Genomic DNA, 23698 nt, shown 5'->3' on the forward strand with positions numbered 1-23698 from the left:
ATATTGAGGTGATGTGCATGGGCCAAGAAGCTGAGAGAGTGGCAGGAGTCTCTGCTTAGTCCCACACTCTGCCTCCTGTATGGGCCTTAGGTGTGTGTTTTTTTGCAGATGAGAGTCCATACAAAGCAGTGTGCCCCACAGCTGGGGCACACACACATAACTCATGAGTGCCTGTGTCCTGATTTGGGCCAGGAGTGGTTTTTAGGGCCAAGAAGGGAGGCCTGGCCACACCACTGAGCTTTCTTATGGCCAGTGTTGGCTGAGTGCAGTAGCAGCCTCAGGGGCACCACTGAGTGCAGGGGATGCCCAGAGCACCACCTGTGTGTGAGCTGGTGCCCTGCATTGCTGTCTCTCCCCTGTGTGTTTCTGACTGTCTGTCTTGTTGTCTCCTCTCAGCGTGTGATTGCATCTGGACAGACTGGATCGATGTGACTTACCCAGATGGTTCTGACAGGAATGGTGGTGACTACGAAACCTTTGAGAACATTTACAAGAAATACCCCTCCTGGGAGTGTGCAAAAGTTGAGAATATTTCATGCCGAGCAGAGAAATTCCCTAGCCATTCCATTGCAGATTTAGGGCAGAAAGTGGAATGTAATGTTAACGTAGGGCTCATCTGTAACAATAAAGATCAGCAGATAGGAGGTATAATACCAATGCCAGTCTGCCTCAACTACGAGATCAGTGTCTGCTGCACCCCCAACAAACCAGAGTGTCTTCCAACTCCAAGCACCATGAGCACCACAACGTCCACAGCTTCCCCCACAACGAGCAGTGTGTCCCCTCCAGTATCAACCACCGCTCCAACGTCAATACCAGTGGAGACTCACAGCTCTACCACCACCACCACCACCACCACCACCACAATGCCCCCCAGCAGCACCACCACTAGTGGCAGCACCTCACAGACAACAACAACAACTGCTCCTGTCTCAACAACACCGGTTTCAACTACTTCAAGCACATCCACGCCCACACCAACATACACCACCACCACCACCAAACCAACTCCAGGTACTTCTCTGATCTGTGCTCTCATGTGTTTCCTTGCTGTGGGGAACTGAAGGTCTGTGAGCACCTCCATTTGTGCCCCTCTCTGGGATCTGAGATTGAACTAATTGTTCTGTATCCCCTGAAATGGCTTTTCCCCAAAGGTGGTCCTTGGGCTGGTTGTTTCAGAAGAAGCAAGAATATAGGTCTCTATGTCCTCCTTTCCGGTGGAGAACTTGATCCTCTTTTTACTGTGCATACGTCCTTCCCTGACCACAGATTCCCATCTCAGCTCTTACTCCATGAGTTTAGTGAGGTGTTCAGGTAATGAGGTAGAGATGGAAAGTCCCCAGTAGATGAAAAGCATTACTCTTCCTCCTCTTTCCCTATCTCTCTGATTTTGTGAGAACTGCCTTCTAGCACTATCCGCAGTCTCCTAGCTAGTCAAAGAGGGCTGTAGCCCATCCTGTGTGTGCATGGATGTCAAGGATTCTGCTTTTTATGGCCACAACACGAGGGCTGGCTCTGGAGTCCTTTGTTGTTCTAAGGGTGGGCTGCCCTGTCTATGTCTGTGGCTGCTGCTTGATGTGCAGCTTCTGTTGAGTTCACAGTGAGTCCTACTGATGCCTTTGTACCTTTGTCTGTTTTCTCTGTCCCTGCTGTTTCTAACAGGCACACCTCCATCCACACCAAGCACAGCATTCCCTACAGAAGAATTGTCCACCACGTCCCCAGTGACTCCCAGCACCACCACCACTAGCACCAGCACCAGCACCCCGACAACAACAACCACTGTTACTGGATCACCAACGCCCACCTCAACTACTTCAAGCACATCCTCACCAACACCAACATACACCACCACCTTATCAACTCCAGGTGCTTTTAAGTTTTGTAGTCTCATATGTTCTTTGCCTTTGGGACTACTGAAGGTCTGTGAACACCTACTTTTTTGCCTCTGTATGGTATTACGAATGAATTAACTTCTGGGCAACCCCTGAAACAGCCTTTGCCCATAGCTGGCCCTTCAGTCTGTTTCAGATGGAACAAGAACTTAGTAGCTTTTGCTGCTGTTGGACTTTGTCTTTCAGGTGGCCAGAGTGGCGTCCCTGGACACTCCCTGGAGTGTGATGGAGTGGGGCTTGATTTTGTAACACTTGCATTTCAAGCTCTCTTTAGGCACCGATGTGTGGTCTTTATTCCTTCTCTCCTGCTCCTTTCCCATGTCAATACTAATGCTTCTCAGCTACTATAGATGGAGGAAGGAAGCATTCCTCTGCCATGCTTTTGGAAACAGTTTCACTCTGCAGAGACTGTGACTTTCTGTGAACTGTGGTCTTTGCCTGACAAAATTCACTAGTACTCTGGGAACTGCTGTCATCAGAAAACCACATGCCAATCAGCCAGGAACATATTCCTGTGCATGGTTCTTTCCCTGACCACAGCTTCCCATCTCAGCTCTTTCCCGAGGATTTAGTGTGGTGTTCTAGATAACGAGGGAGAGATAGCCCCAGCACAATCAAAAGCTTGCTCCTTCTCATCTCTTACCTGTTGGTAGGTTTTTCTGATTTTGTGCAAAGCACATTCCAGAACCATCCCCAGTCTCTTTACTAGGAGAGGAGTGGTATGACCCTGTATGTGCACAAATTTCAAGACAGGGGGCCAGAAAGGAAGGGCTCATGATAGGGATCTTTGCTTTACTAAGGGTGGGCTGACCTCCCTAGGCCTGTGGCAATGGCCTCATGTGCAGCTTCTGTTCAGCTCCTATTGAGTCCCACTCATGCATTTGTGTCTTTGTTTTCTCTGTCCCTGCTGTTTCTAACAGGCACACCTCCATCCACACTGAGTACACCAAAATCGACAACCCCTACCTCGCCGCCGGAGACTCCCACCACCACCACCACCACCACCACCACCACCACCAGCCCTCCGAGGACCACAACCACTGTTCCTGGATCAACAACAACCATCTCAACTCCTCAAAGTATGTTGCCAACACTAGTTATTCCCATAAAAACCCCTCTATGTCTAACCATAGAACCAACAAATAATTCTCTGCTTCTGTTGTCATTTCTGGCCTGGCTGTGGCAGTAATGAGGGTCCGTGAGTACATCCATTTGTGGCTCTGTGTGGGATCAAGGATGTGTGTAACTTTTGGACATTCCAGGCAATGAGATGTTCCCAAAGTTAATTTGGGCTTTTTCAAAAGTGATGAGGATGCAGGCTCCCAGGAAGTTCTTGTCTTTCTTGATGCAACAATGCCCTGAGGAGGTATTTAATTTTCCTGCCCAGCTAAGACGCATGCTGAGCTGATGGAAAATGTTGCTTTTGCAGCTGCTGGACCGTGTCCTTCAGCTGGGCAGAATATAGTCATGGAACCCATGATGTGCAGTTGGGACAGTAATTTTTGTTCTTGGCACTGGCATTTAGGCACTGTTTTAGGCTCAGCTGTATAAAGTTTTTTTCCTCACTTCTCTTTTTTGGCCATGTCTGTGCTAATCTTGGTTATAGATGTAGGAAGGAATGATTCCTTTCCCATGCTATTGGCTACATGCTACCTCTTGTGGTGAACTGTGGTCTTTGGCTGATCAGATCCACTAGTACTCTGTGATGTCCTTTATCAGGGTGATGTTGGGAAAAACACATGACTAAAATTGTTCTGCTGCATGATCCATTTCTGGAGCACAGATTCCCCTGAGTTCTTACTCTATGAGTGAGTGAGCTATTTAGGTAATGAGGCAGAGATAGAAAGCCCCAGCCAGATCCAAAGCAGATCCTCCTCATCTCTTAACTACTGGTAGGTTTCTCTAATTTTGTGAGAAGCACCTTCCAGCACAACCACAACCACTGTTCCTGGATCAACCACAACCATCTCAACTCCTCTAAGTATGTTCCCAAAACCCCTCTGCCCCCAGGAACAGAATCAACAAAAAATTCTCTGGTTCTGTTGTCATGTCTGGCCTTGCTGTGGGAGTAGTGAAAGTCCGTGAAGCACCTCCATATGTGGCTCCAGATGGGATCAGGGATGGGTGTAACTTCTGGGAGTCCTGGGAAAAGTCCTGTGGCCAAATCTGGCCCTTGGGCTGGCTATTTCATAAAGAACAAGGATTTAGGGGTTCTTGGGGAAGGTTTTATCTTTCCTGACTCAACAGTGCTTCAAGATGGTATTTCATGTTGGTGCCCAGCTTAGACAGATGCTGAACCAATGGGTAACATTGCTTTTGCAGCTGTTGGATCGTGTCCTTCAGCTGGCCAGAATGTAGTCACTGGACCTGTGGAGTGCAATTGGAGTGGGACTTGGTCTTGTGGAAGTGCATTTCAGGCTGTGTTTGGGTTCATTTGTGTAGACTTTCCTCCGTTTCTCCTCCCCCTATGCCCACTGTGTGTTAATTGTTGTCAGCTGTTAAACATGTAAGAAGGAATGGTTCTCCTGCCAGTCTTTTTGGGAACTTTGCAGACTGCCTCTTGTTGTGAACTGTAATTTTTGGGTGATGCTATCTCTGATGAGATCCACTAGTGCCCAGGGAAGCCCTGCATTAGACTGACATTGGAACACAGAAGAAATCACGTGCCAATCATGTGCATGCTTCCATCCCTGATTGCAGCTTCCCATTTCAGCTCTTACACCAGGATTTAGCAAGGTGTTCAGATAATGAGGCAGAGACAGAAAGCCCCAGCCGGATACAAAGCATTACTCCTCATCTCTTACCTATTGATTGGTCTGTCTGATTTTGTGAGAAGCACCTTCCAGCACCATCTTTAATCTCTTCACTCGGAAAGGAGGGCTATGACCCTCTCTGCACATGGATGTCAAGGATTCTACTATCTATGGCCAGAAAGGAAGGGCTGGCTCTGGGGACCATTGCTGTGCTAAGGGTGGGCTGACCTCTCTGGCTCTGTGGCTGCTGCCTCATGCACAGCTTCTGTTGAGTTCACATTGAGTCCCACTGATGCCTTTGTGGCTTTGTCTGTTTTCTCTGTCCCTGCTTTTTCTAACAGCCCCATCTACACCCACACCAAGTACACCACAATCAACAACCATTACCTCGCCGCCGGAGACTCTCACCACCACCACCAGCACCCCGACAACAACAACCACTACTACTGGATCAACAATGCCCACCTCAACTTCTTCAAGCACATCCTCACCAACACCAACATACACCACCACCACACCAACTCCAGGTACTTCTCTGGACTGTGCTGTTGTTTGTTACTGTCCTGTTGCTCTGAAGGTACATGAGTACCTCAAATTGTATGTCTCGGATGGATCCAGGATGGATATAACTTCAGGGCAACACTGGAACAGCCTTTGCTTAAAACTTGCCTTTCATCTGACTATTTAAGAAGGAAAAAGGTTTTGTTGTTCTGGAGAAAATGTGTTGGCTTCCCTGACAGAAAGCCTGCTATGAAAAATTTCGTGCTTCGGCCTAGCTTACACGGATGCTGAACTGATGGGAAATCTTGCCTTTTTTGCTTCTGGACCTTGTTCTTCAGCTGGCCAGAATTTAGTCACTGCATGGCTTTGGGTTTTTTGGCACTGGCATTTTAGGTACTATTTGTACATAATTGTGTAGACATTCTTCCCTCTCTCCTATTTCTTTGCCCTGTTAGTGCAAAAATCTTTCAGTGGTTATAGATGTAGGAAAAAGGATTCCTCTGCCATCCTTTCAGAACAGTTTCATTCTGCATACTGTGACTTTCTTTGAACTGCATCTTTGGCTGATCAGATACACTAGTACTCTGAGAAGCCACTTATCAGAGTGACATTGAAAAAACCATATGCCAATCAGGCAGAAACATACTGCTGTATAGACTTCCTTTCCTGATCACAGATTCCCATCTCAGCTCTTACTCCATGAGTTAATGAGGTGTTCAGGTAATGAGGCAGAGATAGAAAGCCCTAGCCAGACCCACAGCATTACTTCTCCTCATCTCTTACCTATTGGTAGGTCTCTCTGATTTTGTGAGAATCACCTTCCAGCACTATGCCCAGTCTCTGCTAGGAGAGGAGAGTCATGATACTTTCTGTGTGTTGATTTCAAATATTCTGCTTTCTACAGCCAGAAAGCCAGGGCTGGTGCAAGGAACCATTGCTATGCTAAGCTGACCTCTCTAGCTCTCTGCCAGCTGCCTCATGTGCAGCTACTCTTGAGTTCACATGGAGTCCCACTAATGCCTTTGTGCCTTTGTTTTCTCTGTCCCCGCTTTTTCTAACAGTTCCACCTACATCCACACCGAGCACACCAAAATCAACGACGACTCTGCCACCGCAGACTTCTACCTCCACCACCAGCACCCCGACAACAACCACTGTTACTGGATCACCAACACCCACCTCAACTACTTCAAGCACATCCTCACCAACACCAACATACACCACCACTACATCAACTCCAGGTACTTCTCTGGCCTGTGCTGTTGCTTGCTCCCTTCCTGTGGTTGCCCTGAAGGTACATGAGCACCTCAAATTGTGTGTCTCATGTGGATCTTGGATGAGTATAACTGCAGAGCATCCCCGGAGAGCTGTTGCTTAAAACTTGTTTTTCATCTGACTATTGAAGAAGGAACAAGGTTTTGTGGTTCTGGGCAAAAGATCTGGTCTTCCCTCACTCAAAAAGGCTCAGAGGAGGTGTTTCATACTGATGCTCAGCTTACACAGGTCTTGAACTGATGGGAAATCTTGCATTTTTTGCTGCTGGACCTCATCCCTCAGCTGGCCAGAACATACTCACTGGACATATGTGCAATTGTGGCATGGCTTTCGTTTTTCAGTACTGGCATTTTAGGCACTGATTTGACATAACTCTGTAGGACTTCTTCCCACTCTCCTATTCCTTTGCCCTGTCAGTGCTAATGATTGACAGCTATTATAGATGTAGGAAGGATGGATATGCTTTTGGAAAGAGTTTAAATCTGCAGACTGTGACTTTCTGAGAACTGTGGTCTTTGGCTGATCAGATCCACTAGTATTCTGGGAAGCCACTTATCAGGGTGACATTGAGAAAGCCACATGCCAATCAGGCAGGAAGATACTGCTGGGCATGCTTTCTTCCCTGATCACAGTTTCCTGTCTCAGCTCTTACCTGAGGATTTAGTGTGGTGTTCTAGATAATGACATGGAGATAGAAAGCCCCAGCAAGATCAAAAGCATTGCTCCTCCTCATCTCTTACCTATTGGTTGGTCTCTCTGATTTGGTAAGAAGCACCTTCCAGCACCATGTCTTTGCTAAGAGGGAAGGGACCTTACCCTGTGTGTGCATGGATTTCAAATATTGTGCTTTTTGGGGCCAGAAAGGAAGGGCTGGTGCTAGGGTAGTCTGACCTCTCTAGCTCTTTGGCTGCTGCCTCATGTGCAGCTTCTGTTGAGTTGACATTGAGTCCCACTAATGCCTTTGTGGCTTTGTCTGTTTTCTCTGTCCCTGCTGTTCCTAACAGGCACACCTCCATCCACACTGAGCACGCCAAAATCGACAACCCCTACCTCGCCGCCGGAGACTCCCACCACCACCACCACCAGCCCTCCGAGGACCACAACCACTGTTCCAACGCCCACCACAACTCCTGAAAATATTAGCACCATAACCCCATCGGTTCCACCCACTGAACCAATAAGTAATTCCCAGGGTTTCATGTTCGTTAATGATTTTAGAAAATGGGGTTTATTGGCAGCTTAACATGTGTTTTAGTTTCTAAACTCTGCACTAATGTAGTTGATTATATTTCAAAAACATCCCAGCTAACCTTTCAGCAGTGATGTTATATCCCCATATATTATATATATATATTAATATCCCCATTATATATGAACGGTCCCAGTTCATCTGCCTCTGTTAAAGGGCATGAAGTACATGAAGAAGTTTGCCTGTCCTCACCCAAATGTAAATTAGTTTTCATTGAAGAACCGTCCTTGTGGGCTGCCTGGGCAGAAACAGTGTATCTTAATTCCTCTAGCATTATTACTGCACTTTTATTGTGTAAACAGTGCTTCTCTCTCTACCATGTGTCACTTATGTTATAAAAGCACAAATAGTTGTCTCTGAGGCTGGTCTGTGAGAGTCATGAACACTTTTTAACATCCTAATCAAAAACTATTTTAAAGGAGTTTCCATTAACAACCCTAATGAAAATTGGCCATGTGAAAAAGCAGAAAAGTGTATTTTGGGTTTGTAGCATCCCAAAAAAGCTTGTGTGTGAGTAGTTTTAAAGGCCTTGGCATTAGAAATGGAACACAGACTGCTCCACCAATGGCTCCGTTTCTGTGGAGTCAAATTACTCTGACCATAATCAATAGTGATATGAATATGCCTCATGAAGCAACATAGGGAATAATGGTCTTTCCATAGAATATAGTATGACAGCAATACAGTATTAACCAGAGCTCACTGATCAGTGGAATCCCCTGGGATCTTGGACTCCTGGACTCTTCCATGCAATATAAAGTTTTAACACTGCGGAAGATGTTCCCTCTAACACTGATTGTTGATAAAGTGTTTATATCAATGTCTCCTACACAAGAGGCAGGATATTTTGTTAATAATCCCTCAGTGATGCAAAACCATTGCTAAAACAATTTCTGCTTTATTTCTATCTAAAGACCCTATGGTTAGGCTTGTTGAATTATGTATGCTTAGTAGAAAATGAGATGACATTAGGAAGAAAATGCAATTTTTCTACTTAAAATACTCTGTTTTCTTCCTGTCTTAAAGAGACACCAGAGACGCCGACAACAACAAGCACTCCAGTTACTCCTTCAGTTACCCCACTGCCAACAACAAGAACGACAGAAATAAGTACCGTGTCTACTGCAAGCACCACTAGTCAACAGTCAACATCACCAGTGTCAACAAGCCCAGTGACAGCTACCACATCTGAAGTCACTGAAACAGGATCAACCACCAAGACCAGCACTTCAGGCCCCACACCCTCAAGATCCACCAGCACCACACCAGTAACAGAAACACCTGTCCATGAGACCACTACCACCACTTCCACCCCTGGCACCACCACAACCTCGAGACCAAGCAGCCCTACGGGAACACAGCCACCCATATCGACAACCCCATTCACTGTAACAGGATCAACCACCAAGACCACCACTTCAGGCCCCACACCCTCAGTGTCCACTCCCCCCACCACCACAGTAGGAACAGAAAGAAGTACCCCACCCACAACCTCTGCAACTGTTACTACTCCAACAACATCACCTACATCAACCAGCCCTGTGTCAACCACCACCTCTGGTACTACTCCAACAAAAAGCTTTACCACCACTTCAGGAACCACCTCTAGTAGTTCTATCACAATCAATGCAACAACCACCATCTCCACAACCTTCAAAACTCTGCCCCCTGTCTCAACTACTACATCTGGGCCTACTGCAACATCAACTGCAGTCACCACTACAGGAAGTTCTACACACAGTACAACTCCTCCAGTTAACGGCTCAACTACAGGTTTAACACCAACCACTCCCAAAAAAACTTGTACTATTTTCCCTAATGAAACTTATGAGGTGAGTAGATTTCATACTTTCATTGTGCTTTGGATGGAGACTAGACACATAACTTCAATATTAGTCATGTAAAGAGTAAGCATTAATCTGGATAGGAAAGGAAGTGTCAGTCTGTTCTATTTCTTTCATTTTCTTGGGCATCAGCAGGACTTCCAATGATATTTGGATTAATAGCTTACGTATTGCAATTAGCTCTTCAAGGATAGTTTTTAAAAAGCTTTCTGCAAGGAGCTAGATCGCAGTTCAGCGTTTGTCTTTGTTGTAGGATGGCTCTGATGAAGAGGAAACCACGAGCTAAGTTGTCCTAAGCTATCTTCTCTATTTCTGCTTTTGAATAAGTCCAGAGTGGGTAGAAGTTGTTTGTGTGTTTACATTGCAGCCCATCAAAAATCCATAGGGCTGAATTTGGAATGAGTCATATTTGTTTGCAGACTGGCTTCAGGGGAGGACTGTGAAACAGATCACTGCATTCACTGCTTGTGAAATTTGACTCAGAGTTTTTTTGTTTTGGTTTTTTTTTTTGCACCCTCCACCTTTGACACAGACAAGTTTGTGTCTTGTACATATCTAAAGCCTCATCATAGTTTAGATGCCTACCAACTTGCTCACTAGATCTGCAGGAAATTATACATGTCTGCAAAACTGGTAGAAGACAGAAGAAAACTCAATCATAATGCATGGACATAATCACCTTGGACATTTTTCCCTGAACAGTTGGTGTTCACTGTAGCTTTAGCTGTTAATCTGTTCTAGGCATTCATAGAAGTCAATTGATCATATATTGGCCATCATATTGATCAGTGTCTTTCACTGTTCTTATGAGAGGGTGTTAGAGTGATGATACCTTAGGAGATTAGGTGAGACATCTCACTTTTAGATGTCTGAAACTAGAAAAGGTGATTCTCATTTTGGTTTACTGGCTTGATTTTTGTGTGTAATGCTTTCCATTTAGCAGCTCTCAGTTGTTCTAGCTTATATTGCAGACCTAGATAGTGCTGACTGATGCACTTCCATCCTATTTTCAAATTTCTGATGGGGGAAAACTTGTCAATAAACATATGTTTTTTAAGAAACCTGCAGAAGATATTCAGGCATAACTATTGTCAGCCTCACTGCTTCCTAAAGGTTTGTCTCTGTCTCCCGCTCCCCCTCTCTTCAAACACAGCAAGGTGACTCGTGGATACTCTGTAACTGCACTAAGGTTATATGTATAGAAGACAACATTGTCCAGGTGATTCCAATAATCTGCAATCCACCCCCAAAACCCACGTGTGCCAATGGACTGTCTCCTGTGCCAGTCATGGATGAGGATGGATGCTGTTGGCATTGGGAGTGTGATTGTAAGTACATATTTTGTTGAATATTTAATCTCCTGAGGAAACAATACTATTGTCAAGACCAACAATATTTATCAGGGAACAAGTATCGTGCAAAGCTGTGACTCACTCTTCTAGTGTTGGTTAGAATGCTCTGTTGATTCTTTTTAGCTAATTGAGTGATTGGCTTAAGTTGCCATTATCTCTACATAACTGTTGTGTTAGTAGAGTAAATTGGTCTTCCAAAGAAGGATTTAAATGTCCAGATGCAGATATTTATAGGCTAGAAGCACACATATATTTGTTACTTGTTCAGTCTATTGGTAAAGATATATCTATGGTACAGTTAATCTTATTCTCAGTTGTCTGTCATTAATGTCAGATGAACTACGCATTGAAAGTGCCTGGTTTTTATTGATGACTTCTAGCTAATGAGCTCATGCATTGACATATACACTTCATTAAAATTAAAATGCCCAAAGTTCACTGAGATGTTTCCCACATCTACAGATTTTGCTTGTAGTCTGATATGATTTTGTACATTGCCATAAGAGCCTAACTTAACTATTTTTTTTAGGCTACTGCACTGGCTGGGGAGATCCACATTACATGACTTTTGATGGACTGTACTACAGCTATCAAGGGAATTGTACATATGTCCTTGTGGAAGAGATCAATAAGAAAGTTGACAACTTTGGTGTCTACATTGATAACTACCATTGTGATGCACGGGATGTGGTGTCCTGTCCTCGAACGCTCATTGTGAGACATGAGACTCAGGAAGTGAGGCTAACAACAGCAAAACCAAATACTCTACAAGTAGAGGTACTATTGATTTCTTGATTCAGATATTAATACTGCATCAACAGGATCATTATATTCATAAGGTTTGGGAAAAAATAATGTGTGTTTTAGATTCAGTAACAGTTTAGATTATAAAATTAGACTGCTTCAGAGGACTCCAAAGCATTTTTTTATTCTGATTCTGGGGAGAAAAAATTCTACAACTTCCTGTCTTTTTAATTTCAAATCTTTGCAGATCTCTCCTAAATACACAAGTATGGACAAATTGCTAAGAGTTAAAGATATAAAATAAGTTAATTTATAATTAACAATAATGTAACAAAGAAGAACAACGTGGAATGGGAGGAAATAATGTAAGGTAGATATAACAAAAAAGTGCTGGCCTGAAGCATTTTTTAAAAGTACCATTAGTAGCTTTGACTTGTGTCACCTTTTTAGTTTTTCAGAGTAGGACACTTATATTTTTATTCCACTGATAAATGTGATGCCAAGGTTTTTGGGCTTCAAAATTACTGAGAAGTGTTTGGGGCTCTTAGCTTTTTAATGTTTGTTTGGTTTATTTTTGTACATTACTGTGTGAGAATATTACATGTTAGGTTGCAACATATTGTTGAAAATTTACAACATTTAGACCTCTTTTTTCTCCAAAGCAAAGAAATCTCTGCTGAGTGAAAGTAGTAGTAGTAGTTTCACAGGTATATCATGGCTACTGTATTAAAATAAATAATACAGTTTAGTCTTATTTCTGTTATTTAAGTTTCCTATAAGCACATTCCCTTTATGCCCAGAAACCTAAAACTTTATACCATATGAATTTATACCATTTTATATTCCACTTTCATCAGGAGTTGTTGATGCCATAGTCACTCTAATAAGTCTGTTGAGTGTTAGGATGTATCTGGTTTAAACATTGAATAACCTCATTTGTCATAGGTTAATGGACTTTTTGTGGCTCAGAGAAGAAAAGTTTGACTTTCCAGTAACAAAGGAAACACAGGAACATTTGTTACAAATTAAAAGGATATTATTTACCTTTACATTCTCTCTGCAAAACAAAGGAACAATGAATTGTTTTGAAAAGTCAAACCAAATTTATGCCTCTTTTCTGTTTTGCTTTATTTATTAGGTGACAGTAAACAACCAGCTCGTGGCTTTGCCTTACAAGAAGTTTGGTGTGAGCATCTACGAGTCAGGCATAAATCGTGTTGTGGAAATTCCTGAGCTGAAAATGAATGTGACCTACAATGGCTTGTCCTTTTCTATCAGAATGCCCTACAGCCTGTTTGGCAACAATACCCAGGGACAGTGTGGTAAGGCTCACTGTTCCAATTTTTGCACTCTCAAAAAACCAGTGACTGCCCTGATGCAAAGATGAATGGTATTTCCTAGCAAATCTGTGAGTGAATTCTTTCTCCCCGTACCACCCTTAGGTACCTGCAATAACAACACGGCAGATGACTGCATGCTGCCAAATGGAAACATTGCAGAAAACTGTGAAACCATGGCAGATCATTGGCAAGTTGTTGATCCTTCCAAACCACAGTGCTCTCCAGGCCTAGTTCCTACAGGTTCACCTAGCACAACACCAACACAGCCTTGCAAAGAATCGTCCATCTGCGAGCTTCTTTTGGGAAGGTAACAATCCTCTCAGTTTTACAAGCCTTTGGTCTTTGATTTAAATGGAAATTTTAGGATTAGTTTACCAGTGGAAAGTGTCTCTAGCTGTTTCTCCATTTCTTGTATCTTTATGATTTGCTTCTACTCCTTTCACTTTTTCTGGTTATTATTTTTTGCTGACACTTTCTTTCAACCCTCTGGCTGCCATATTAACCTTTGTTGATGTTCCCATATTATTCTACACTCTCTGCCCTACCCTGTCCCATGTTCTTGCCTTTTCCCACATTTACTTAGCAGAAAACAGAGTCCAACTGAAAACAGAAATCTTAATTTTTAGCACACCATGTCAGAAATGAAAAAGATAAAAAATCAAAATTGCTTTAAAGAGATAGCACATGGTTGCACCCAATAATATACAACTCCTGGACTCAAAATGTTGGTGTCAAAGTGTTTTATAGGTGAGGGAAGAATATTTTAAGTTATGTTGGAAGGTTACTATCTGGATAAGTGCTCTTAGCACAAATCTCTCATCAATAGTCCACATCCACATCTCCTTAATCTCTCGTGTCCACTGTTGCCACATCATAACATGTTAAGCACATTGAAAAAAGATATGAATCATTCAGTAACAAATAACGATAAATATTTCTGTTTCTAGTGTGTTCAAGCCATGCCATGCATTTGTCCAGCCTGAGAAGTACTATGCAGCCTGTGTTTTTGATAGCTGTGTACTTCCCAACCTAGACCTGGAATGCTCAAGTCTGCAGATCTATGCTGCCACCTGTGCTGATCAAGGCGTGTGCATTGACTGGAGGAAACACACCAATGGTGTATGCTGTAAGTATCTGGAAAAAAAAATTCATCTTGAATTATTAAGGAAGATTATGTGGAACTGTTTCAGCAGTAATGTCATACTGCTTTCAGACTAATGAAGACACCAATAAATCACAGCACCTGCTCTCCTTAAGTAATTTTGCAGTAACATTTTTAACAAGGGAAATGATAAATTGGCCTGCAAAAATATACATGTATTGACTGTGCCAGAAACATCTGTATCAGTACACACTTTTTTTGTATGCAGGCAGCTCTATGCTTTGCAGGCATCAGCAGATCACTCTCTATTTGGTGACGTGTACATTAGTTTTCATCTGTAGTAAGAGCACAAAGGGAAGGATGACACTCCCTTTTGAGAAGTTGTGCAAAAGAGACTAAAACTATGCAAAAAATTGTAGTCAAGATGTAGACTCCTGGCTTTATTACCTTAGTGTAAAGTACAGTATTATATCTCTATGGCTAAATTGCACAAAATTATTCCATTTAGAGACATAAGTCTATCTGGGATATTTCCTCTTTACTTCTCAAGATTGTCATAGATAAATAGGAAAATGAAAAACAGTGTTTAAGTTCTTGGCATAAGGTCATGGGGCTTTTATATGATATTGTTACTGAGCTGTTCCTCCTTTTTGTTCTTCCATTCCAGCTCATGAATGTCCTTCAGGTAAAGAATACAGAGCATGTGGTCCTATTAAAGAGACGACCTGCAAATCAAGGTAAAAAATTCCTTCACAGTTAGTTATAGCTTGTACAACTATTCAGTCATATCTAATGCACAGGTGAATGAGCAAAATTAACCTCCTCTCATGTCTTAAACTGACAGTCAAATTCATTAGCACTATTCTGTTGACCCTAAATCTGGGTGCCTGAACTGTTTCTGTTTCTGTTGTTTGGCTATATCAAACCGACACTGCAAACCCCAATCACAAATGTGCAGATCATTTGCCACTGTATTTTCAGTGAAAGGTTGTTTTGCATAATCCTCCTGTATGTGCTTATGACATTAATGGCCTTTCTCTGAACATTTTGTCTTACAGAGGACAGAATGAGACATCAACTAAACAAGTGGAAGGCTGTTTCTGTCCTAATGGAACCATGCTGTATGACTCTGGTGTGGATGTCTGCGTGAAAACTTGTGGTGAGTTTTACTGCTTCACTTGGATGCATGATTGTTTCCTCTTTGTTTCCCTTCATGTATACAACAAAGATTTGACTGTATGCAGTGCTCATACAATGTATAGGACAGATGCCTCCTGTTATATGACTGGTAATGGAAATTTATTTTGGTATTTTCCAGGCTGTGTTGGAGTGGATATGATACCAAGAGAGGTATGATGCTGTATGCTTTTGGATTTCAAGTAGAAGTTTGGGTGGGGAGAGGAGAGTGGTTTCCACTGGTACAATCTTGTTTTGTCATCTCTTTACTTTGTATTCCTGGTTTTAATTTTGTTCCTTTTAATTGGTTACTATGCAATCACTTATTTTATTGTTTTTCAATGGCAGTTTGGAGAAAAGTTTACAGTGGACTGTCAGGACTGCATTTGCCTGGAAGGAGAACATGGCATTGTATGTGAGCCTCATGTATGTGATCAAAAGAAGGTCACTTGTGATGGAGAAGGCTTCTATGAGGTCACTGAAGTCAATCCTAAAGACTCCTGCTGCCCTCTTTTCACTTGCAGTGAGTTTATACTCTTGTTTCTAGTCTTTCTATACCTCTTGGAAATGGAAAGGAAAAGAGACTGAACTACCTTAGTACCAGAGATCTACAGCAGGGAGTCACAAAATAGTATCTTTTCTCATGCTTTTAAAAATCAACTTGCCCAGTGCTAGGGAAAATACATTTTAATATTGCAATGATTCAGTATAACTGAATTTACAGTTATGGGACTCAACATAACTAAAGCTATAGTTATTGTGCTCAGGGCCACATTTTATTTAAGCAAAATGCAGAGAGATTATGGAATTCTCTGTGTATTTTCATTTTCCAGCAGTTGCCTAAAATCATGGAGAGAGTAGGAGTTGTTCCCTACTTTTTTGCATAGAATGGTGATACTTTATTAACACAGCATAATTGCACAGTAGAAAAAAATTCATAAACTAATACAGTACCCCATATCCAGTGCCTGGATTTATGAGGAAAAACGTGTTCCCTATCTGCAATTTGGTTTTTTTTGAAGAGGATCTGGACTGGTTCCTAGCAATAGAAAGTTCATCCTAAGTGCTTTGGTAGGTGCTTATTTCTAGTAGCTGTGAATGAATGTATTTTCTAGCTTATGATTTTTTTGTTTTCCTCAGAATGCAATACAAGCTTGTGCACAGCTAAAGCCCCCAAGTGCTCACTGGGATTTGAAGTTCATTCTTATATTCCCAGTGGTCAGTGCTGTCCTGTATACCAATGTGGTAAGTCCCTTGGAAATACATTACAAAGATTAGCCTTATCGTTTTATTTATTACATAATTTAGCATTACAATTAAGACTATGCAATAGCCTTTTGAAAGAGGTGTTAAACACAATCAGATTCTACAAATGCAATACTATTAAAATTGGTTATTAGTGCTATAGTTATGAAACTAGGAAATCAGATACAGCTCAGGTGACTCAAGTTCAATTTCCTGCTTATAAATACATGTAAGAACAGCTACAGAATTAACTGGGATGATGGCCTCAGCTTAATCTAGCAAAGTCCCTAGAAGCATTCCCAGTAGAAGACAGATTTGCAGTTCTTGCTAACTGAAACAAGGAAGTACTTGTATCAGTTAAGTGGACATTCTTGGCTACAAACTGTATTGCATATTTTGGGACAAATCTTTTTTCCTTCTTGCACATGCAGTATTAGTTTTTATACTTTATACATGTCCTATCTGCTACCAGAACTGGGGAATAACCATATGAATTGTGATTCATTGTGGAAGAAATGAGTTGGATTAAAGTGGGTTGAAGACATTTTTATTCATTTTTCCTATCTAAACTTCTAACTCCTTGCTTATTAACAGTTCCCAAGGGAGTTTGCGTACACGAGAATGCTGAGTTCTTGGTAAGTTCTGTTTCAATAGTCTTCAAAAATGCTTAAAAGACCATTAGTATACTTGATCAGAAGTGCTATGAAAAGGTTTATCCAGTACAATAAATATTTTATAAAATTTTGCCAGGAGTTCATCAATTTCACAAAGCCTAAATATTTTTTGGAAAGTTTCCTGGAAACTTTTCAAAAGGAAAGAAATTGAAGAGCTGCATTTATGTCAGTACCATAGAGGAATTTGGGTTAAGTGTGCTGGCATTTAAAAAAGTCCACATTTACTGTCAGCACATTATTGCAGTTTTAAGACTCTGTTTTCAAAAATTAAAAAACATACAAATAAGTATTATTCTAACCAAATTTAGATTTCTAATTCTCTTGGGTCTAGTAATTGTACCTTTTCTTTTAATATCAGAGTTTGTCATTGATATACAAGACTTCAATAAAGATACATTAAATTATATTATTTTAAATGTTGTCTTCTTAAATGACTAGCCAAATAGCTATCCAGTTGTCTTTATCTGATTTGTTTCCTTTTCCATTGCTTCATTTGCAGATTTAAAAAAAAATAATAAATGTCTGTTTAAACATGTAATAACTCATTAATATGTGGGTTTTTCTTAAAATGTGCAGCCCAACTCCTCAGTCTTTGTTGACAAGTGCCAGAATTGTGTCTGCACAAATGATGTTAACGTCAGCACTCAACTGAATATCATCTCCTGTGAGCGTGTCCCCTGCAACACATACTGTCAACCAGTAAGTGGCAAACTTAAAGAAAAAAAAGACCCCAAAATATCCTTGTATATGAACTCCAGTTCGATCAATGAGTGGTATTAAGCAAAGGACAGGGAGTTGAAACCCAGAGATCAATTCCAGCATGGATATCAACTGTTCTTTGAGCAATCTACTGCCTGAGATTAACTGGGTAACTGTCAGCATTTAGTTCACACTGGCAGAATTAGCTGGGAAATTTCTGTAGACCACCTTGTGGAGTAATATTTAATTACTATGCGCATTTATTCTAGTGCTTTAATTTATTCCATTTATAACCTGCTTGTATCACTTGTCTCCTGTTGTCTCCTGTTGGTTTGGAACACAAAAAGGCACAAATCTTGAGTGCACTTCAAAGCACAATCAATTGATGGATTCATATGTTTTCACTTATTTCTCAAAAATTGTAGTGCTATTGTTTTTAATTACTTTTAATTTCTAGGGATATGAACTTAAACCAGTGAAAGGTGAATGCTGTGGAAAATGTGTGCAGACCAAGTGTATTATACAGACAGCAGACAGTTCTGAACTCATCTTGAGTGTAAGTATGCTCTATGTCTTTCTCCAGTTCTCCATCAAATCTGTAAAGTTTCCAGTTCCAAAACGGGAACATCTCTTTGCCAGAGACAAGGCTTTAGTATAAATTTGCACCTGAAAGATCAAAATCTCAAAACCTAGCTACAATTTTTTCACCTGAAAGTAGGTGTCATGAAATAAAATTATCTGTAAGGCCCTTCCTGGAATAAGAAATCCAATACCATTGGAAGGGGTTTTCTTCCAGTGTCTGGAAGCTTCAGCTTTTCTATGTTATTTGATTTCTGTATGCTGAAAAACACTATTAAAGCATGCATATGAAACAATTATATTGCCCTAGTACGATGAAGGTTTAGAGTCTTTCTTAATTAATATAAAACAGTCTAGCTTTTTGAAGGCAAAATCCATTGGCATGGATGATTTTGTTAAAGTACTCCATGTACTTTAGAGACATTTTTCTCTCTCTCTCAAGGAAAATACCATATAAAACTGAAATTCTCTCAGTGTAGGGCATATTGCAATACATGTCATGATCTGTATCCCAAATGGCTGTTAACCTAAAAATAATTGACTAGGAAACAAGATGAAGGTTATTATCAGAGGGCAATAAAATTTCTGTCTGAGCTCCCTTCAGCTTTCCTTATTACATTTTGAATTTTACTTGCAGCCTGGAGACTTTAAAAATGATCCTCACAACAACTGCACCATTTATAGCTGTGTAAATGTCCATGACCAGCTTATTGCTTCCACATCTGAGATTACCTGTCCAGCATTCAATGAGGACAGCTGCAAACCTGTAAGTAAAAATGGAAAATTTACCCTCTACTCCATACATAGATTACTTAATTTTATTTCAGCCATCTAACTAACAACAATAGTAAAATTTAGTTTTGATGGCCTTTAATCATAATTTCTCAGTCCTTAGGGCAGAAGTTCTAGATGCATCCATGCACAGCCCTATAGAGTATATAAAATAAGATACCTGGGTGAGAATTCAAGGTTTATAATTGGTAGCTGTCTCTCAGTAGCCAAAATACTGGTCAGCACCAAGACACTGAATCTTAGCTGACTGCTGTGTTTGGGGTTCTGTCTCAACAAGAACCAGGTTTCCTTGAATGTTAAAACACAAGCTGTTCAGTCAGTAAGTAGATTGCCAGTAACACTGTGCATAGTCCCCATTCAAATACAGAGGACTCTGAGAAACCATTTGTTGGAATTGCTTCTGACCAAAAATTACATGATGTTAACTGTAGACTTCCTTCAAAGAATTGTTTGTATTTTCACAGTCCTTTTTCACTTTCCTTTTTCAAATTCCTTTGTAATTTGATAAATTTCAAGTCGGGAAGAGGCTGTTGTTATCTTTGGTTATTTAGATCAATGTTACAGTACAATAACCAGTTTTCACTGTTATTTACAGCCACTGAAGAATTGCTCTCCTCAGTTTTTGGCCTTAATGACTTTTTAATATAGAAAAATAATATAATGTAATTTTTTTTTTTTCTTTTTTATTTTAGGGAACTATTTCATTCTTACCTAATGGTTGTTGCAGAACATGTAAGTATGCCAGTGTATCTGAATCAACAATACAGAGAATGAATTGTCTTCTTAAATCAGCCCATTTTCCCGATAAATTTGTATTTAAATAGATACTTCTACATTTATATTTGTGATTCCAAGACTTCACTGTCCGATCTCTCTGGAGAAGTTTAAACTGAAGCAGAAAGAGCACTTAAGGCAATTCTTTGAGTGCACTAGTGAAGCCCAGGGAATGCTGAGGTGTGAGGGACTTCTGGACCTATTTCACTGAAAGTATTTTCTGCTCTTTCCCTGTAGGTGCCCCTCTGGACAGCAGCACACCGTGCTCTGTGCGCCACAGAAAAGACTTTATCGTCTACAATGGCTGCCGCTCCGTGGACAGAGTTGACATGACTGAATGTGAAGGAACATGTGGAACGTTCTCGCTGTAAGTAAACTCACCAGACAATGAGATTTAAGCCCTGGTGGCACTGAGCTTGTTTATATAAAAGGAACAATAAATAGTAGACTACACAATGGTAGAAGACCTGGAACTATCTGCTTCATTAATCATGGACATAAAAGCATGGAATCTGTGACCAACAAGCTGATTTGTCGTAATACAAAGCAGAAAAGTGCATTAAATTGGCTTGGGATTCAGTCAGCTCTGATAAGGCCTATTCATCCATTATGAGCTGGCTTTGTGTCAGACCACCTAGGCTAGAAATCGTCACAAAAGAACATGGATTATTTCCTGTAATGAGAATGAGCCCAGAGAGCAGCCAGACTTGGCAACTGGAAGTGGAAAAGCTGCTTTTCAATAGTTAACAGCTTAAATGAAATACACATACATCTTTCAAAGGAAGATTCAAATATGCACAATTTTTATGCAGTGAAGAAATGAGAGGTTGCTTGAGTTGTGGTGTTAGTAGAGTAACTTGAGTACATTTTTCTCTGAAATGAGAGAATATATTAAAAATTGGTTATAAGGAAGTGGTTAGTAGGACATCTGGTAGTGAGCTACTAAAACACTGGAAAAACAGCTCTAGCTCTCCAAAGAAACTGTCACTTACTGCCTATCACTGAGCTTGCCACAGTGCACCTTGCATGGATGAAAACAAATCTTTAGTATCACATGGAACTCTGAGAAGCCAGGGAGTTTATTAGTATTTTGAAATTCCTGATCATCTTAGGGTCTTCTTGTGGTTTCTTCTACCAAATACAAGAAAAAGATGGATCTTGTCACAGTTTATAGCCTGATATTGACAGATTCTTCAGGTTAGGAATGGTGCTTAGGAAGCTGATGAACACAAGATTGCAAAAAATATTTTGCAGTGAGATGGGAACAGAAAGAGCTGCTGCTTCCCCTTCGTGTTAACACTGCCCTGATTAGGTTAGGCATTTTATAATCACTGCTCTGTCAGATGAGTTTAGCACTTCCATTAGCCACAACTGTGGCTCTTCTCAACAGGAGTTCTGTACCTGATTCCACCCTCTCCTGTATGTTGGCTTCTGGCACTGAGTAACATTGCCATTTCGCATGTTGACAGATACTCTGCTGAGGCCAATTCTATGGACCACACCTGCTCCTGCTGCAGAGAAACAAGCACCACTGAGAAGCACGTGGTTCTGAAATGCCCTGGTGGGCATGCAGTGTCACACAAGTACATCTACGTGGAGAGCTGCAGCTGTCAAGACACAGAATGCCAGAGGCCAGTGTCCAATGAGCTGCAAGGAAGTAAATGACAAGGCGACCACTCTGAACAGGATCAAGAGAGACATCAGCTTAACATCAAAATGAAGGCAAAAAACCCCTCTGGCATTATTAACTGGCATTATTAATTATTGACCACTTTTGAACTTTATTTTTCCCAGTAACTGCATCCTGCTTTTTCTCTAATTATCTTTTGTGCCCTATTTATTCGTGCACAAAATAAGAACACAAATTTGTATTCTTACAAGTGCACAACCTCTTGTGTCCTTTCCAAATTCTCTGACTGATTAAAAGCACATCTCAAAAAGCATGGCTTTTGTACTTATTTTTATACAGTCTTGATGAGTTTGAAGAGAGAAGAAAAGTTCTTTTCCAAGTTATAGGAAGCCAAGCGGTTTCCTAAATTTTTGGGGTATCTAGTCCTGGCTTCTTAAAAGCTGATCACATTGTGCTGTTCAGAAGACCCAATCTATAAGGTGGGAGAGAAGATGATGCTGTCTGCCAAAATAAAGGCAAAGATGAATAATGATCACCAAATTATTCAGATGACTTGGAGAAACTTCAGTTCATCACCAGAACTTACTTTAGCAGGGCTCTGTATGTTAGAACTGTCTCAGTTCATTGCAATTATGTATTTTCACTAAAAAAGTAGTCCCTCAGCTATATGAAGATCACTCACAGTGCTTTCAGGATGTACAGTTACTACCATAGTAAGAGCTCTCCAAATTCTAACATTTGCAAAACAGATGCCCATTACTAAGCAAGTAATCCTAGGCTTCCTCTGCAGAAAATGGAAAGCAATAGCCATTTTTGACATTTATTTGTCTCTCAACAAAGGACAAATCTAAAGGAGTGCCTGTTTATCTTATAGTAAGGGGAGCTGAAACAGGTAACTGGAAGATGTTCATTTCTCTTGAATCATCTTAGAGTACAATGAGGGTAAACCACATCTGTTGTAGTGGAAAAAAAAGAAAAGCTTTTGGTTTATTTTATATCCATTAATGAAATCTTTATTGGCAATAGCCAACCTCAGTACTGGCATCTTTGCTCCCTGAAGGATTGGTGGCACCATTTTTTGCTACTATCAAATGTACTTCAGCTTAAAAGGCAGATAAGATTTCTGCCTTTTTATAAGACTGATAAGGAGGTGCAGAAAATGAAACTCCGTATTTTTTTCAGCATTAAAAAGCTCTGATTGGAAAGCAGATTTCTCTGGAGTTGGAGAGGTAGCTGATCTAACAAGAAGGAAGTTTTGTCAGTTTACAGAGCAAGCTGCAGATTAAATGAAGCCCAGTTTCTGCTTTAGTACAGGTTTCTAAGGATTTCTTCCTCTACATTCGTTGTAAGATGTGACTGAGAGTTTTCTCCCAGGGCACATACAAAGTCACTCTCCTCTGTGAACTCTTTGTTATCCAAAAATTTCTATGCTGACACTAGAACCATATATTTCCTTGAGCTTTTTGCAGAAACTGCTTTTATCAAAATCCATTGACATTTAGCTGTCTTTGAGATTTTTATTTTTGCAGTTAAATTTGACTGAAGTCAGCAAATAACTTCTGGACACAGATACAAAGTGTGATCAAATCTGCCTTGTTTCCTATGAAAAAGAGATAAAATATTACTAGTCAGTAATGAATTTTGCTCCACACTGTATTTACATTGAAATATAAAATCTTCCTTGTTTCATTTATTTTTCATTAGGTCTGTAGTTTGCACAGGCTCTTTCTGTCCCTTCTAGTGATGGGCAAACTGCTTCTTAATGAGGAATTCTAAAGATCCTGAATTAAAGTCAGTAAGGCTGCAGATTTTGGCTTCACCACTGCAGGGCAGTCTATGGCTGAGAATGTAAAGTCACTTCATACCAAAAAGCAATTGCCTCGAAAGGAAGTTTTTATTTCATCATGTAGAGGGCTTTATTTCTGAGAATAATGAAATTTCTCTCTCCCCACAGACATTTATATGCTCTTAGTAAGCACTGGAAAGACAATTATTCTGAGAGGAATTTACATGCAAGGTGTTATTTGTAACAGTGCTCTGGGTTATGGCAGCCTTCTCAGTTTTGGTGCTGGGT

General features: G+C 40.8%; 1 protein-coding gene across 1 annotated transcript in view; it reads left to right on the forward strand.

The window, feature by feature from the left end:
* MUC2 (mucin 2, oligomeric mucus/gel-forming) overlaps positions 1-21678 on the forward strand; it is a 57143-nt gene extending 35465 nt beyond the window's left edge. Inside the window, exons 39-62 of the mRNA XM_071425982.1 lie at positions 397-946; positions 1715-1869; positions 2816-2974; positions 4990-5175; positions 6211-6390; positions 7429-7605; positions 8700-9505; positions 10671-10845; positions 11399-11646; positions 12752-12935; positions 13056-13260; positions 13901-14085; positions 14726-14792; positions 15114-15214; positions 15374-15405; positions 15580-15754; positions 16372-16476; positions 17071-17111; positions 17727-17849; positions 18307-18405; positions 19066-19194; positions 19913-19952; positions 20232-20361; positions 21464-21678. Of these exons, the coding sequence (XP_071282083.1) occupies positions 397-946; positions 1715-1869; positions 2816-2974; positions 4990-5175; positions 6211-6390; positions 7429-7605; positions 8700-9505; positions 10671-10845; positions 11399-11646; positions 12752-12935; positions 13056-13260; positions 13901-14085; positions 14726-14792; positions 15114-15214; positions 15374-15405; positions 15580-15754; positions 16372-16476; positions 17071-17111; positions 17727-17849; positions 18307-18405; positions 19066-19194; positions 19913-19952; positions 20232-20361; positions 21464-21659 (4448 nt within the window). The 3' untranslated portion in view covers positions 21660-21678. The remainder of the gene's footprint in view (positions 1-396; positions 947-1714; positions 1870-2815; positions 2975-4989; positions 5176-6210; positions 6391-7428; positions 7606-8699; positions 9506-10670; positions 10846-11398; positions 11647-12751; positions 12936-13055; positions 13261-13900; positions 14086-14725; positions 14793-15113; positions 15215-15373; positions 15406-15579; positions 15755-16371; positions 16477-17070; positions 17112-17726; positions 17850-18306; positions 18406-19065; positions 19195-19912; positions 19953-20231; positions 20362-21463) is intronic.
* The last annotated feature ends 2020 nt before the right edge of the window (positions 21679-23698 follow it).

Source organism: Agelaius tricolor, unplaced genomic scaffold, assembly GCF_023055355.1.
Source record: "Agelaius tricolor isolate 1412-34295 unplaced genomic scaffold, bAgeTri1.0.p SCAF_5, whole genome shotgun sequence".
Classification (NCBI taxonomy): domain Eukaryota; kingdom Metazoa; phylum Chordata; class Aves; order Passeriformes; family Icteridae; genus Agelaius; species Agelaius tricolor.